We start from the raw sequence: 16310 nt of genomic DNA, 5'->3' as shown, positions 1-16310 counted from the left end.
CCATCCATTACTCCACCTTCGGGGATGTAGTCTGAGATACGAGCCGGGAGCTGTGGTGCTGCCATCCCAGACTAACATGAGATTAGAGCATGTCTCACTGTTTTCAAGGGCCCTGCTGGAGCTGAAGTTGCTTCAGAGCAGCAATCCAGATAGTGGGTGCTGACTACTGAACTGTAAAGCTAATTTTCAGCTGAGTAGAAGTTTGGTAATAATAATAAAATAACATTCTTTATTGATAATCTTATTGGTGTTCAGCTTCTCCACGTTGTCAGAACCACGGTGGTAACTTGGACTAATAGCAGCATAGAGCGCAGAGGTGTGCCTTAAAAAAACACAACACAGAGGCAGCCACCCATACTCTACAGACTACAGAGAAACAGGTGATCCTAGAAGCAGATGGTTTTCCAATGCCATGTGTTACAGTAGCCATGTGTAAGGGTGACTAAACCTCACTCCCTGACACCTTAAGAGATATGATAGTGACAGACGCTGTGAATGTGAAGAATGTGTTTTAATTAACATTCCAGGACTGCTTGCGAGCAGCTATTTGACCTGGTGGGCAGAGAGACTTAGGTATAAGGCAGGAAAATGAGCCAGCACCCATAGGTTTTAGCCTCCTTGCTAGCACGCCCATCGAGTCTGGCTCGGGACTGTACTTGTCTACACAACGCAGGTTACACATGCACTCAAGCCACTCAAGCACGTTAGCAGAAGCAGAAGTCTGGCCTCTAACTCTCTCTCTCTCTCTCACACCCTCGCACACAGCAATTACGCCCCAACAAGAACACTGTGACACGCATTAGTGACTCCCACGAAAAACTCGCTCCATTAGGTAATAAAGGGAGCATGGGGTTCCAGTCTGCTTTATCAGCAAACAAAACCATAGCTTCAGGTTATGGATGAATAACTCACAACAAAGCAAATTTCATTTCCTTTCCAACTGTTCCAACTTCTCTCTTCAGTCACTGTTGACACACAATAGAAATGCAGGTTGTCGGCTTTCCTTTCTTCAGATGAAACTGCGTCTTACACATCCATTTTTAAGGGAACAGCCAAATGTAACCCATTAATTGGGTCTTATGCCTCTCAAAAAAAAACAAGTATCCCTTCTTGGCTACTGTGCATATATTTTTCAAATGAAACAGGTAAAATTAAATCTTAGTTACTATCATTCTCCTATGTATAAGTTACTGTCTGACTCTTGGTGTTGGCTTTGAAGTTTGTTACAGTCTAAGCCTAGTAACCTGAAGTATTTCCTGGGACTCAGCCATGGGCTCATGCTCAAAAGAGTGTAAGCCGCCCTGTTAAGGGTCTAATGTGGAGTGCCCCAGAGTTTACTGAAGCATTAGATTCAACCACCCTAATGTCTGACCCACATTCAAACACCCTCATGAAATCAGGTCCAGATGAAGGATGCTGGCTCATTTTAATGTCAAAGTCTGTCTGCCCACCAGTTCAAACGGAGAACTGCTAACAAGCAGTCCCAGAATGTTCATCAAAACACATTCTTCACATTCATCTGGCATTCACAGGTGTAGCACCACGTTCAAGGAGACATCTCATTACAAGAGCCTTTAAATTATGAAATGTGACTCAAAATCAACGTGTCTGCTCTGACATTAATCTGGTTTGGCAAGATTTTTGAATATACTAGGCCTAATTGAAAATAACTTTGTGTGTTAATGGTGAAATATGTGACGCTGTCAAAACCAATTTACAAAAACATACATTTGTTGTTAGGTATAATGAGAGGTTAATGACCACCCAAACAGGTGTTTGGAGCAAGTCTAACTAGACTCTTAAGAGCACAACATCTCATTGTATGAGATATCACTTACATCACAGCCTACCTACCATTGGGGCCGACAGATTTGATTACATTCAATACGGGGAGAGATGGTTAACGGGAAGGAGACGGGTTGAAGTGAACGGATTAACTAACCAGATACAGGGTAAATACAACGTGTTCGATGTATAGCCAACACTGACTAATACAGATTTGTTGATCATATTCAATTTGGAATTTCACTCATCTTTTGAAATGAGTCCGAGAACGGTTAGCAAGTAACTTAGTTTACGTTATTTTAAAAAGATTAACATATTTAGCGATACCTACCTAGAAAACTATGTTCACGTACCAGAAGGCTAATTGTAATAACTGACTTATTAATGTTGTTTATGTGTACGAGAGGCAATTGTGTGACGTTATTACAGACAACCTCACATAAATGTAACTTCTGTCACAAAGATGCCTGTAGTAAAGACGCTATGATAAATTAGCTAGCTAGAGTTACCTTTACAGATAAGTTGTAGAATAATGTGCTAATAGCCTGACGTATTACTCTAGTACACCATCATGCACAGCCTTTCTACGTAAGAATAACTTAAACACTAAAGAAAATGTACACAGAAAATCAATGTTCTTGGAATAAGGTAACGGCAAGCTGAAACTACTTGTGTCCTATGTCAAAGAAACTCTTCGTTTGCTAGCTAATGTTAGAATACAAAAGATAGGACCATAAGCAGCGTGTGAGTGAGTTGGCTTGCTAGTTTTGAGACCAGCCCCAAACAGATGTGCGGACGAAAAGAGAGGCATGGGTCGAACAAAGAATAGGTTACTACTTCAAAGACATTAAACAGAAAATAAAGTTCCGTTTACCCACCAAAACGACTGCAAATCGTTCCTCTAATTCTCCTGGCTCCGGCATGGGCAGTTTTAAAGGCATGTTATGTGCCCTGAAGTCAGTTTGTTGGTCCATACTCCCTGCGTTCCCCATGTTTCAAGGTGGTTTGGCTACTTCAGTCCCCTTCTCTTCTCGTCCTCCACTTCAAAAATCACGGAGAGTAAAATAAAAAGGTATCCGTTATTGGAAGGAGAACTCCCTAATTCTCCAGTTCTATCCCAGCCTGATCACTTCACACCGACACACACAAGGCGCAACCAGTAAAAGGCGACTTATCCGAAGACAAGAGTTTTCCTCAAGCATTATAACGTTCGGGGGGAATTCGGCAGCAACTTAGGCAACCGCGCAATGAAATCAAAAACGTGTCTTATCCGTATCTTGCACAATTTCTGCACCACTCCCAGTTTGCTGTTATGGTGACGATGTGCATGATTCAGGCTAAGCGGTTCCCTGTCTGTGTTGCCTGTTAATCCTTGCAATGCTGACCAACAGATACAGTTCAGGATCCACACTGCACCGCACACTACATTCAATCACAGTTCAACACAATGAGCTTTTTCAGATTGGCCTCCCACTTGGGCGTGCCAAAAAGCCGTAGTTAAGGGAGATGATGTTTTGTTCGGTTGCATTATGGTCTTTGCAGTCCTCCCCCAACATGTACTTTTTATGAAAACTTTTTGGTTGTTGTTATGTTGTTGTCATTTAGCTTAATGCTACTCAAGAAAAAACAGTCGTTAGTAAACTGATGGAAAAGCAGACTTTGTGACGAGAGAATACTTCCGGAAATAGTTTTGACAAAACTTAACATAAGCCCAGGTCAATAAAATCATGTCTTAGTCATCATAAAGCGTAAACTATCTCTCCAATTTAGGCTACACTTTTCAGCAAACTGTCTGGGCAGATGCAAGCTTAGGCTCCAGGACAAACAAGGCGGGGTCTGAACTTGAGTGGATGAATCATTGGGACTTTTGGGAGAGACGCTCCAGATGTTGAGGGATTTTTAAAGAGCATCAACAGGGCGGCAGCTCAAGCAGGGTCACTTGACTGCACAGCACAGATGCAAACCGAATACAATTTTAAAGCACAAATCCTCTACAAAAATACTTCTACTGAAATTGCTTGAATACTTTTGAAATGTGGTCTAATGACTAAAAGTATCATTGTGCCACAAATTATATAAACCAAATATTGTGAAATATCAACAGACTGGCCCCTTTAATGTCCTTTCAATGGTGTCATACAGTTTTAATACTTACAACTGAATCTCACCTCAGATCTAACGATTAGTCTTGGCCTACACTGCCATGTTAGATCATCCAGAATATTGATCATCTGGTGTATGATTTACACATGTAGCAACAGCAAATACATGAAATTAACAAATAAAACATTTGTAGGTCTGAATAAGTGACTTTTAGTGCCCTTTAAGAGGAACAGAGAGCAGGATCTGGGGATACAATGCAATGAGATTGCTGAGAGTGTTGAGCGATAAGTGGTCAGCAGGGAGTGTGTTGAGCGATAAGTGGTCAGCAGGGAGTGTGTGGGTGGGGCTGGCATGGTCCTGGTGGGCAGTGGGATCACAGACAGATGGAGCTCAGCTGGCAGGGGAGGCCAGTGAGGGGCTCAGGTGTCCCATAGACATACCGTTTTGATTGGGAGTGGGGTCTCTCCAGTGAGGGGACATCCTGCGCATACAGGATGTTTGGACACTATTTCCTAACCGTTCTTTTGTGTGTCTGTACTGTAGACCTACATGCTGTATATAATACTAGCAAAACTTTTTTTGGATTGTTGTTACGGTAGTGTTACATAGCAAAGGGGTGTGGATTTTTATAAATCTATTATAAGGCTCCTATAGCACCATTATGTTATTAGAAGGTGCTCCCAAAAGTAGCTCCGTTATAGGAGCTATAATAAAACCAGCAGGAGGAAGTGAACCGGTAGCATTCTGGCAGCAGTTGAGGGGCCTAATTATAATGATAACTAGACCCTGAAGCGATATAAAGTGGCTTAATAGATGAAAGTAGATGGTTGATAGTAACACCTGAGTCCTCCCACATGTTTTGGTAGCTCACAGAGCTGTGGTTCAAAAGCATTCAACAGCTGTAGGTCGCAGTCCTCACAGAGGGAGGAGACCATATGAAGGTGAGGAGGGAGACACCCCACAGCTGTCAGATATCAAGTTGGCTTAAGATCTCCTGAGGGTTTTGGAGTGAACTACAAGGAAATGTAAAATGCCAAACCCCGAGCCAAAATAAAAGGGCCAAACAATGCAATCTCTGTGGCCCGAGATCTCACGGGGGACGCCGCTGCAGCAGATGCTGCTAAATTTGACTGCGAAGCGGCCAAAAGGAGCAGTGTTCTTCAGGGCCCGTGGTGCACACTCATGGGTGTGGAGGCCGAGATGACGCACAGAGAGAACATTGTAGTCTCCGAGTGTTGCCAGACCCCACAGACATGCCCCTCTTTATAATACAATCAATAGACCAGACGCTGGTCTGTAAAGTCATACAGGGGCATCAGGCTTACAGCCTTTAGTGTCGTAACAGGAAATTAACTGATACATACAATTAGGGATTTAGAGCAGAAAACTAACAAAAGCATGTTGAAGGTGTGTACATAATAATACGTTGGTAGAATTGTGAGTTATTTTGGTCAAAAGGTAGCACCATTCAGAGTAAACAAATGTGCTGGAAAGTCACACATCATAATGCAACACAGACACCTAGTGGTTATATACTGTATTGAAAGTCTAGAGCTTTTGTACTTCTTGAACATTTAAATTTTCCTCACATTGCTGTCACCATTGCTGAGAAAAAGTGTTCAGTGTATAATATTCATTTCTACGGCTATAGACAAATTCACAACCCATTCATAAACGGAAAGCAATGTATTTTTGTGATAAAATTTATTCTATAACAGTGAGTAACTACAACTGTAGAGTTCTCATTACACTGTAATCTGAACTTTGTCAAACTGGTACATTTTATAAAAATTAGGGAAATACAATCTACATAAATCTAATAGAAAACATGGGTCTAGCTATGTTACTGCACCATTTAGTGAAAGTAGTGAAACTGGAAAAGTAGTGAAACTGGTAAGTGCCTAAGAAAACATCTCCAAACCGATGCACAAATAATACCATTGAATAATTGTGCTAAAGATGCTCTAAAGGAAAACCTCTTAGGCAAGACCTGCCAAATGTCCAATACTTCAGTGTTGACAACACAACACACGAACACACTTGTGATTAAGGCTTGTTTGGTTGGGTGAAAACTCAATGAAAAGTCACAGATAACCTTTAAATAATTGGTTAAACATACCAGCTGGAATGTGGATAATTTCATGGTTAAGTTATAAATATGAATATCTGATATCTGCTTGTTAATGTTGGGCAAATGCAGAAGAGAAAATGGAAAGAGAGAACAAAAACCAACCGTAAAAAGAAAGAACTGAAAGTGCACAAAACGTCACAAGAGTGATCAAAGCCCATCTTCAATAAATCCACAGTCTTTTCCCAGAGAGTGAGTGCCTTACCAAAAGCAACTAGTAAACAAAAGTAGTGTTAAATGAGGCAAGGTCTTCCGTGTCTTTCTTTACGTAAATCTTGTACCGATTATTCCTCCTCTTCTTCTTCTTCTTCCTCCTCTTCCTCCTCTCCTCCCCCCATAACCTCCACTATGAGTTCGGCGACGCACGTCGCCTCCCCCAGGCTGTTCACGGCCTTGCAGGTGTATTTGGCGTCGTCGTCACCTGACACCTCGGAGATAACCAGGATGCAGTTGCCGTCCTCGTCGTAGTCAATCTGGTGGTGTCGGGTCTCTTTGATCGGCTGCTCGTCCTTGTACCACACCACCTCCGGATCGGGGAAGCCTAAAGAATGAAGGACAGGGTAATCCACCAGCAATTGGTCATGCTTTGTGTGCTCACAGGATGTTGACTGTATTACAGATGCAAAACAGATCAAAACAGATTAAACTTGTTTGGCCCTAATCAGAGTTAATCTGTGACCCACATCTGTGAGTGAATAGGATTAGCCTGCATGGCTTGAGGTGTTTTCACTCTGGAGTTGCTTGTTTTAGTTGATATGCCTATCTAGATCCAAGCAGGATTTTTCTGTATCATACTACCACTTGCATGGACACCTTACTGAGTTAGTTTGTTCTGTAGATAAACAGCTAAAGATAAGGCTACTCCACTAAAGTGTGAGGCATTGACAACAGCGTCTGAAGAGCCTTACCGTCGATTTTGCATTCAAAGCGGGCGGCACTGCCTTCCACCACCTCCACGTCCTTTATGACAGAGCTAAAGCTGGGCTTCACAGGCGTCCTGTCATCTGCGGCTTCCGGGACCGCGTTGTCCTCTGCACAAAAGTTAAAAGCACACCCCACTAAGAAACTGTAGTATTTCCAAACAGCATTTCACTATGAGAGAGCACTTCAATTAAGTTGAAAGTTGACATAATGTAGGGTTCCCTGTGAGCTTTTAAAATGTACAGCCCCAAAGTGCCTTAACAGGGGGCCTGAGAGCTCTGGCTAACATTAATAAAACAACTGGCCCAAGCTGAGATGACATGGCTATTTCATGTATTTAGAAAAGAGTGAACTTTGTTGACATGGCACCTTCTGTGGCGGAGCCTTTCTTGGCATGGACGCCAGCCATCATTGCCATGTTGGACAGTCGGCCAATGGCCCGCAATGCATGGCCCGTTTTCTGCCAAGGAAATGACAACATGGTCAACTGACTTCTAAAAATAGTGGTACAAAAACAGCATTCCTAATTTTAAAAACAATCCATGAGTTTCATCATTGTTTCTGCCTGACTGAGATTCAGTGGAACTTAGGCAAGTCATATACCAGTCATATCAGTTCTACCGTAACAGTATTCCACTTCCATGGAAGTGAATGACGCATTGATATCTGATTACTTTCCTGTTGTTTAAACACTTAAGCAAACCAAAGTGAAATTACTAAATGTTTACTGTCTTTTGAGGTTAAGTAGAACCATCTATTCATTTTATCCATTTCAACAGCTGGATTTTCAGTGGGGCAGAATGCTCAGTTTGATTTTATTTATGAAAACCTCACCCTGCCATTAATCATGTAAAAGATCCCTACGCTCAGCATAGATGCCCACGAGCCTGATCCCTTTTCAGGGAGACTTTCCAGTTACCTGCCATTTTCTCCTCAAGATGTACTTTTTCATTCTGTCTTTGGATAGTTTCTTGGCCTCCATAGTTTTGGTGTCCTGTTTCAGCCATGGGTGTTCCAGGCACTGATCGCACGTCAGACGGGCACTGCAACATGCGAGTCATATGAGAGGTGGTGTGAGAGAGGTTTTTAGTGAACGCATTGCAAACAGAGATTAATACCAAGATAGCAACATCAAAGGCACTTCTGTGAATGTGTGTTTGTGAACGTACATGTGTGTGTGTGTGGGTGTGTACGTGTGTGTAAAAGTTGACATCAGGAAGCTATTAGCCAACCACTGTGGCTGTAATTCAAAGATCTCCCTGACACGTCAGCTATCCAAACACAAAACATTTGTAACACTGATCAAAGCCATCCTGCGGCAGGGCAGAGTCCCATTCTCTCTTCTGCTCAATTCTGTATGGACTCTTTAAAGTGATCGAGTTTGGGGAGGTCAGCAGTGGTGGCCCTACTTCTTGTCCTTCTTCAGAAGGCTGCTGATGAAGTCCTTGGCCACATCTGAAATGTCATCGAAGGCCTCGTCTTCAAAATCCCAGGTGGCCGAGGTGACATTAGCCAGCGTCTCACCATCATTATCCCCCATGAATGGAGAGAGCCCACTAACTCTGAGAAAGAGAAAAAGAGAGAAAGAGAGGGAGGGAGAGAGAGTGTGCGTGCATTAGGTCATCATGCATCACAGAACACACCAAATCTATTAATCTATTGTGCTCATGTGCAACCTCTGATTGAAATAAGACAACACAACATCTATATGCAGTGTTTGCAGAGCCTGACTGCACTGTAACAATGGATTTAGTCTGAATATCCAAAAGTATAGACCTCCAAAGGAGCTAGTTTAGGTGAGGGGATTAAATATATTGTGTTTTGAAAATCAGTAGCAGTGGAGGTAAATCTTTATGCTGATTGGACAGAGCCTTTAGAATTGCTTTTAAATCTAGACTGTGCCCATCACTGATGCCACAAACAAAAAAGAAAATCCAAAGGAGGATCTCCAGACCACAGTGAACACAGTGACCTTTATTGGAAGGCAACACCTGGCTGCAATATTTTTCTCTGCACGGAAGATCATATAATAGTACTGCATGGATGAAGAATGAGAGGTTGCAGCTTCAGGCTAATCTCTCAGAATGCAGTGCCATCCTGCAACATGCCACACTGCAGTGCCATCCTCAGGTGCAAACAGGTGCCAACAGCATTGCTTATCTCCTGGGCCTCATGGTTAGAGTCCTGGGGGCTGGCTGGATGGGGCCGTGGCTGATGGAGACGATAGAAGCTCAGTGCAAACACCAGAAGTCAGAGTTATGTGGACAGAGCTGGAGCGAAGTGGGGAGCTGAAGGGGAGGGACGGCGCTTAAATGGGGCCCCTCGCGCACGGTGTGGGGCAAGAGGAGAGGATCGGCGTTCCGTAGGATCCATTTACGGAGCCCATAAGCGCTCCTCTGATGTTCCTGCCCGGGGCCGCAGTGTACATAAACTTGGGGTTGGAGTGGGGCCCGAGGACCACCTGGTAGCAGACTGTACGGCCCTGACGCTGTGTGTATGAAACCAGAGCCACCAGGTGCTCAAAGCTCTCCCTTCTCTGCTCCGTGTGGCTGCTGTGTTATGATGATTCAGTGGATGTGTGAGCGCTGACATAGGGTATATATTTCGAGGGGCTCTGTTTGTTTCAAGTGAGACCAGAAAAATACAGACCCCCCTTATACTCTATTGACTTTGTCTTTATGTTCTCTCTTTACGGAAAGCAAAGGCTTTGAGACTGGACCTTGAAAGGGCAGATGGACGGTTACACAAACTCCTTCTCTGGCCATCTATGACGGTGCACGCTTGAAAGACAGCAAACCGTGAAGAGAGAGAGAAAAAAAAGCCGGGCGAACAACTTATTTCATCCTGGCAGTAAACTCATACTTACAGGATGTAGCAGATGACGCCGATGCTCCACAAGTCTGTGGGATAACCAATAGGCTCATAGTTGATCACCTCTGGAGCCACAAACTCAGGGGTTCCGAACAGAACTTTGACCACTCCGGCATTTGCTGCAGTACATACACATACACAACACAGATCATGTAGACACATGCAGATCAAATGTTTTGTTTTAGAACACAGCTACAATCAAAGTAAGTGCCACAATGCCAAGTCGTGAATATTATGAAGCAAGCATCAATGCCGACACTCAACACGTCAAGCATCACAGCTAGGTTTTTAAAGTGCATGACGCTTGAGGTTGGAAAAGGCAGTCGGTTTGGAGAGCTGTGCAGAGTTTATGAGTGCTTCACATAGAAACAGGGCAGGGTCAAGTTACCTAGTCTACGAGCCAGGCCAAAGTCAATGAGCTTGATCTTGCTGCCTGTCTTGTTGACACACATGATGTTCTCTGGCTTGAGGTCGAGGTGGACAATGCCCTGCTTGTGTATGTGGTTGACACCGGCCACTATCTGCAGCATGTACTTGATCACCTCCCTCTCTGACAGCTCAAAGTCCTCATCGATGATTCGCTCAAACAGCTCTCCTCCAGAAATCCTGTGAACCACATTGGCATTCACACTCACTGACGTCCACAAATCCTACCCGTTCACATTTACAAATTTGTCCGTGCCGAAAGCACGCTGAGGGAAACTAAACTTGTGTGGGAGGTCGACCTCTTGTGTGAAGAAGTATAAGTGTTCTGTTTTTCTTTGCTGAGAGGAAAAATAGGGGAAGCCGCTATTTTTAACTTTGTCTACATATTTCACATTCTTGAGAAAAAAATTCTCTGCTTTCCTCAGCCATATTTAAATCAACAGTTTTCCATTCAGGGACACCAGAAAATCTAGTGACGGTGCCAGAAGTATACTGGGCACTGAGGACATCTAGGTATTTATGATTTTAAACGGAGGGTAGGAACATGAGTGCAAAAGATGAGAGTTTGTCAAATTAAACTATAGTGTCGTACACAACTGTTCCTCACACAGCCTCCTTGGGTGCTTGCACACATGACATCTCGAAGCGGAGAGAGTATACTCACATTTCCAAAACCATGATCATGTTTGAGTCGCACTCAAATGCATCAACCAACTGGGCCAGCTTGGGGTGGTGAAGGTCGTTCATGATGCCGATTTCAGCTCTCACTTCTTTTTTCTCTTTTTCGGAGTAAACTTTGATAAACTTTCCGGCCCAGACCTTCTTATTGGATTTCTCAATGAGTTTGAATACTGTTCCAAATTTTCCCCTAAAAAATGACATCAACATAACATTTCAAAACGTTGAAAATGTTAATGCTTTCTTCTTATGAAATGCAAACAAGTTATTGGTAAGCCTATTAAAAGCCTAAAAAAACGCTATCTATAAAATAAAATATGAAGTTAATAGAAAGTTTAGACATGCACTATCTGGACATTCTAATTGATTTTTTATTAACAGAACAACAACATTGATACTTACGCTCCTAGCCTATCCTCTACGTTGTAGATGTCTTTGACGTTCACATCAGTTTTGATGGACACCGTTTTATAATCTGGCTCTTTCTCATTTTCTAAAAGAATCATGCCACAACATATTTACAGATTAAACACAATGATCCCTCACATATCAAATCTTTTAAAAATATATCTCAGGTAGGTACATACCATCATCAGATACCTCAGGCTCCTCCTCTGGCTCTGTTTAATTTAAAAGAAAAACACTGTTACTACAGCTCTTTATAACGTGCGTTTATAACGTGCGTTCTCACTACTGTGTAAGGAGCTCCATCTGCTTTGGAGAGACTGTTCTGAAATTAGCCACAAGGGGGAGCTCACCCTCTTCCTCCACTCCCACCGTAACTGCGATCGATTCGGCACTGGGATCCCCGGTTCCATAGATGTTGATGGCCCGCACACGGAACTTGTACTCCCTGTCTGCTGAGAGGTTCTTGACATAATAGTAGGTGTTGGCACAGGAAGCCAGGTCCTTCCACTGCTTGCTCACAGAATCCCAGATCTCCAGGTTGTAGGACTGGACGGCGCTGCCACCATCGTAGGACGGGCCACGCCACTGCAGGGTGAGGGTGGTCTTGGCAATTTCCGAGATGGTGGGGACACGAGCAGGGGGGTCTGGTTTGTCTGAGAAGCACAGAAACAATCTCACGTCACCTCCCTTTCAGTCTTGCAATTACATTGCGCAACTTCTTAAAAGGTTGCAGTTTATATGTCTCAAACTAAAAAAAAATTACTAGGTAGACATAGTAGGTAGCCTTATAAAACCAGATGTTGCTTGTGAAGATTTCAGCGGTCTCCAATGGCGACAAACTTGTTTTACTTTAGACACCTGGAACAACACATCAGAGTTTATCTATGGAGGTCGTACACAGCTCCCTCCGATTCACAAATGTCAGCTCCCCTGTGGCACCAATGCGCAGCTGTTGTGGGAGAGAGGACTGGACGATGTGACTTTTGAGATGACTGCTGCTCTGTGTAGGCTACTGCCTATGCTGCCTTCAAAGCACAGTAGATGTGTGCAGGTAGACTGCACATTCCCACGGGGACCGTAATCTGTGTTGGACAGTCTTATTTTTCAGTGGGATCACCGACAGGCTTAAAAATCATTGCTTGTATGCTATGCGCCAGCACTGTGAAGTCACATAATTCAGAGAGACGAGATGCGAATATTTCCCTGCTAACGACATTAGCACAAGATCATGTTTCCCCAAGCAGCACGCCTAATCTAGGCAGAATCATGGCAGAAAGGGGAGGAAGAACGTTGCACTCACATGTTCGAGCTAACAAGCAATGAAGTGGTTGCATTACAGTTAAGCCAGGCTTTCGTGGTCTCTTTGAAGTGTTAATAGTGCACTTGGAGAGAGAGAGGCACATAATAAACAGGTCATTTATGGGGACCAGCTTAATAATGGCTGGGGCTGCTCCAACACTCCCTGATGCCGTCTGGGCCTACTTCAGCCTTCCAGCAGTGGGAAAAGGCTTTCCCCCCTTCTGGTCAGTGCCTTACAACTCTGCACAGCTGATGGATGGTGTCTGGAAAGTGGAACACTTCTAAAAAGGAGGCTCTTCATTTTTTACTCGTGTCAATGATAGGCTGTGAGACAGTGGAAATGGTGAGGTGGAAAATGCATCCACTCATACCACACCCCCCCCCCCTTTTTCATCATAACTTTACACCGTTCGATGAAACATCAGTTTCAAAACACACAGTTTCCACTCCTTTCTGGCGGACTCTAGGGGTGAGCTGCTGACGGGAGCCCAGGGCCATAAAAGGCCAGATGAGATCTCTGAGTGTGTGTGAGAGAGAGAGAGAGAGAGAGAGAGAGAGAGAGAGAGAGAGGGAGAGAGAGAGAGAGAGAGAGGTTTCTGTTGACTGTAGGTTCTGGAGCTGCCTCTGAGCACCTAGCATGCCACATTCCTCAGGGCAACGGCACAGGAACACCCTCAGGCCGGATTAGCGTCGAGAAGGGTCCTGCTGCCTGGCACGCAACACGGCCAGCAGTCACTCAAGGAGAATTATGGGATTTTAGACCACCCTCAAGTGCTATCCATATACTATTCTCCCTTGGTGTTCACCAACTATTTACAGTAAGATAAGATAAACTTCTTACAAGGAGAAAGACAATACATTTCTAAAATTGTTTTAAACTTTTAACTAATTTTTATACATGCATGTTGTAGTGTCCGCCATTTGCCATTTTTAAACATTTCCATATAGCGCTTTAGATTAGTATAGTACTTCATTTAGCTTTGTAGTCCTGAAGTATAAAACAATCAGCTCATTGATTAGCTTTCTTTGTTATATTTCCCCTAAATTGTCACTTGCTTTCAGTAAAATGCCCAATCAAGCAGGCCCTAACTTGCACCACAACCACCACTGACAAAAAAAAAAACATTACCTACCAACAATTGTGAGGTTGAGCGCAGCCTGTCTCATGCCACAGCTGTTTCTGACCTCGACCGTGTAGCATCCACAGTCCTCCTCCTGACTTTCTGGGATGGTCAGTCTACTGGTCGACTCTGTGGTCTCAATGAGTACATCTGCCTTGCCAATCTGAATGTGGTGAGGAGAACACATTTCACCTTTTAGGCAAGGGACGAGATGGATGTCTGGTGTCCAGCACCATGAGACATGAGCCGTCAGAGTACTTGGAAGATTCAAAACACTTGGGAAACCAAATATCAACAACCAATATCTCAAGCACAACAAATACTGCAGCCACAGTTTGTTATTCTGTTTACGAAAGGCGAAATTGACTCTGTAAATCTGGGCCTCCAGCCTTGTGAAGGACCTGGAGGCAAAAACCTGTTGGTGGAAATGGAATGTTTGCTTTCCAGCCATTGGCAGGAGCACGCGGACAAGCCTAGGATGGGAAGGTGCCCGCTCGCTCGCTTGCTCAATCTTACCGGCTTGCGGAACTTCAGCCAGCTGCAGGTCATGGGCTGGACTCCAATGAACTTGCAGAGAATATCCACCGGCTTCCCGGCCAGGATCTTCATGTCATCGGGGAACTGCAGGATCTGAGGGTGGCCTGCATAGAGACAGCACAGAAGAGCGAGATGAGTGGCACGCCACATAGATGAGCTCCCAGTGTCTCATCACTCAAACAGCTCCTAGTGTCTCATCACTCAAACAGCTACCGAAAGCTCAGGCCTCCCATCTATCATCTCAGGCTCCTCTGATAGCTCCCCCAGTCACTTCAAACTGAACCTGGCAGGCCTGTTGTTCTCCAGGCCTAAACTCATAGCAGCACAACAGTGATGCTCTGAATCACTGCAAAAGCAAAGAACACATGGGTGCTGCAGCAGATGCTGTGGATGTGTTAGCCCACACGGAGAGTCCTCAGAAGGCGTGTGCATAACGCTCACTTGGATGATGTGGAAGAGGGCTGGCCTGTAGGTGTCTGTGGGTTTCCATGTAGTGTGGGTTGTGTAGCTACCTACTGTACTGTCTGTCACCACGGCTACGTGAGTATATTTTACAATCAAAACTTCAATGCTGCAGACTGAGCAGAGTGTTACCTTGTTTAGAGCCTGGTTTTGGAGTGGGCTTCTTTATTCTGGCTTCATCTGGAGGAAAGAAAACATTATGCATTTTCTTAATTTGGGCAAAAACAACACAATGACACGACCCTACAGTAGCTGCTATATTCAAAATCTTAAATGTCACAATAAGAGGCAAGCCTCATTAATCAAATATCCACATGACACATATTGCTGGAAATATGTTGCTAACATGTTAGACAAGAAAACAACAACATTATGAAGAGCTGCATTTACAACACAATCTAAGTGTTATTGCTAAGATTACAAGAGCAACGATATGTATGTCATTTTCGGTGAGCTTCATTATTATCACCTGTCAGCTCAGCGTGGAGGGAAAATACAGTGCATTGCCGCATACTCAGCACCCATTTTCCTGGAGCAGAGACTCCAGAAATGGAAAATGTATATGCCGCCCTGATGCATTTGTTTGGCCGAGTAAGAGGGTCTCTCTGAGGGTGGTTGAGTATATGGGAAAGCGAGTATAAACTCATGTGTGCTTGATAAGTGAGCTAGGGGGGACGGGGAGGGGGGTAGTTCCTCTGTGGATGCCCTGGGAGCGGGCCGCCCGGTGTGCTTATGGTCTCCAGTATTTGCCTTTTTTGGTCATACTAAAAATAGGCCCCAAAGTATCCAGGAAATCGCCCCTCTGGCACTATTTGTTTTAAATTCAATTGCTGTCAAGAAACAACGCGGCGGCAGAACGACTTAATGCAAAAGGCTGAACGGCGGCAGCGGTGAGGATATTTAATCTGAACCAATTAAACATTGAGGCCCGGCATGGCTCTGTCGTCAGTCATACCAAACGCTCCCACTCTCCACCCCTCCCCCCAATCCCCTCTTTCTGCCTCAGAGGCCATCATGCTCTCTCTCTCTCTCTGTGGAAATAAAAACATCCTTTTTCCAACACAAAACTATTTCAGCGCTCGGTTCATGCCCGCACACTCCGGCAAATGTGCTTTTGGTCAACAGGAATCAGTGGTTTGAATAGAACACACAACCCTGCTGGGATTGATTTTGTGCAGCTTGATGTCAAAATTCAACAACAAATTAACTCAGCCATGTAGACTGCAATAAAACTCAAACACATTGTGCCATTTGAAAAACTATAACATCTGTTTTAAGGAGTTATGACCAACTCTATTACTATTGGTTCTGATCAAACATATTGCATTCAGCAACTGCGAAATAACATTTTGGTTATATTTGGGAGAGATAATGGATTACTAATAGCACGCCTACGTCTACTTCAGGCCTCTCTGAAGCCTTTGTGTGAACACGTGAGAGGGAGCAACAAAATAAACAGAGACATTCAAGGAGCCGTGTCAAAGAAAGGACACAAAGACTAAAGTACATTTAAATCATCAAGAGTTTTTCTTGCTGGCATGCACTGTTATAATCATAAGAGATTGTAGTTT

The 16310-nt window shown here is 44.0% G+C and overlaps 2 protein-coding genes across 3 annotated transcripts in view; both read right to left on the bottom strand.

Annotated features, from left to right (window-relative positions):
• The window catches only part of fmnl2a (formin-like 2a), a 59988-nt gene extending 56293 nt beyond the window's left edge, over nt 1-3695 (bottom strand). Inside the window, exon 1 of one of the 2 annotated variants that reach the window (XM_031557928.2) lies at nt 2664-3695. In XM_031557928.2, coding sequence (XP_031413788.1) covers nt 2664-2777 — 114 coding nt within the window. In that variant the 5' untranslated portion in view covers nt 2778-3695. The remainder of the gene's footprint in view (nt 1-2663) is intronic. The other variant, XM_031557923.2, reaches the window with a different exon arrangement.
• Nucleotides 3696-5575: 1880 nt separating this feature from the next.
• The window catches only part of mylka (myosin, light chain kinase a), a 44479-nt gene continuing 33744 nt past the window's right edge, over nt 5576-16310 (bottom strand). The window contains exons 19-32 of the mRNA XM_031557912.2: nt 14872-14919; nt 14257-14381; nt 13753-13903; nt 11671-11973; nt 11500-11532; nt 11315-11405; nt 10899-11102; nt 10197-10414; nt 9804-9927; nt 8347-8499; nt 7857-7980; nt 7307-7397; nt 6925-7047; nt 5576-6557 (exon numbers count right to left, since the gene is read on the bottom strand). Of these exons, the coding sequence (XP_031413772.1) occupies nt 6301-6557; nt 6925-7047; nt 7307-7397; nt 7857-7980; nt 8347-8499; nt 9804-9927; nt 10197-10414; nt 10899-11102; nt 11315-11405; nt 11500-11532; nt 11671-11973; nt 13753-13903; nt 14257-14381; nt 14872-14919 (2045 nt within the window). The 3' untranslated portion in view covers nt 5576-6300. The remainder of the gene's footprint in view (nt 6558-6924; nt 7048-7306; nt 7398-7856; nt 7981-8346; nt 8500-9803; nt 9928-10196; nt 10415-10898; nt 11103-11314; nt 11406-11499; nt 11533-11670; nt 11974-13752; nt 13904-14256; nt 14382-14871; nt 14920-16310) is intronic.

The sequence above is a fragment of the Clupea harengus genome, chromosome 2 (assembly GCF_900700415.2).
Source record: "Clupea harengus chromosome 2, Ch_v2.0.2, whole genome shotgun sequence".
Lineage (NCBI taxonomy): Eukaryota > Metazoa > Chordata > Actinopteri > Clupeiformes > Clupeidae > Clupea > Clupea harengus.
The sequence above is the reverse complement of the archived record's forward strand: the minus strand, read 5'-3'. Positions and strand labels throughout refer to the sequence as shown.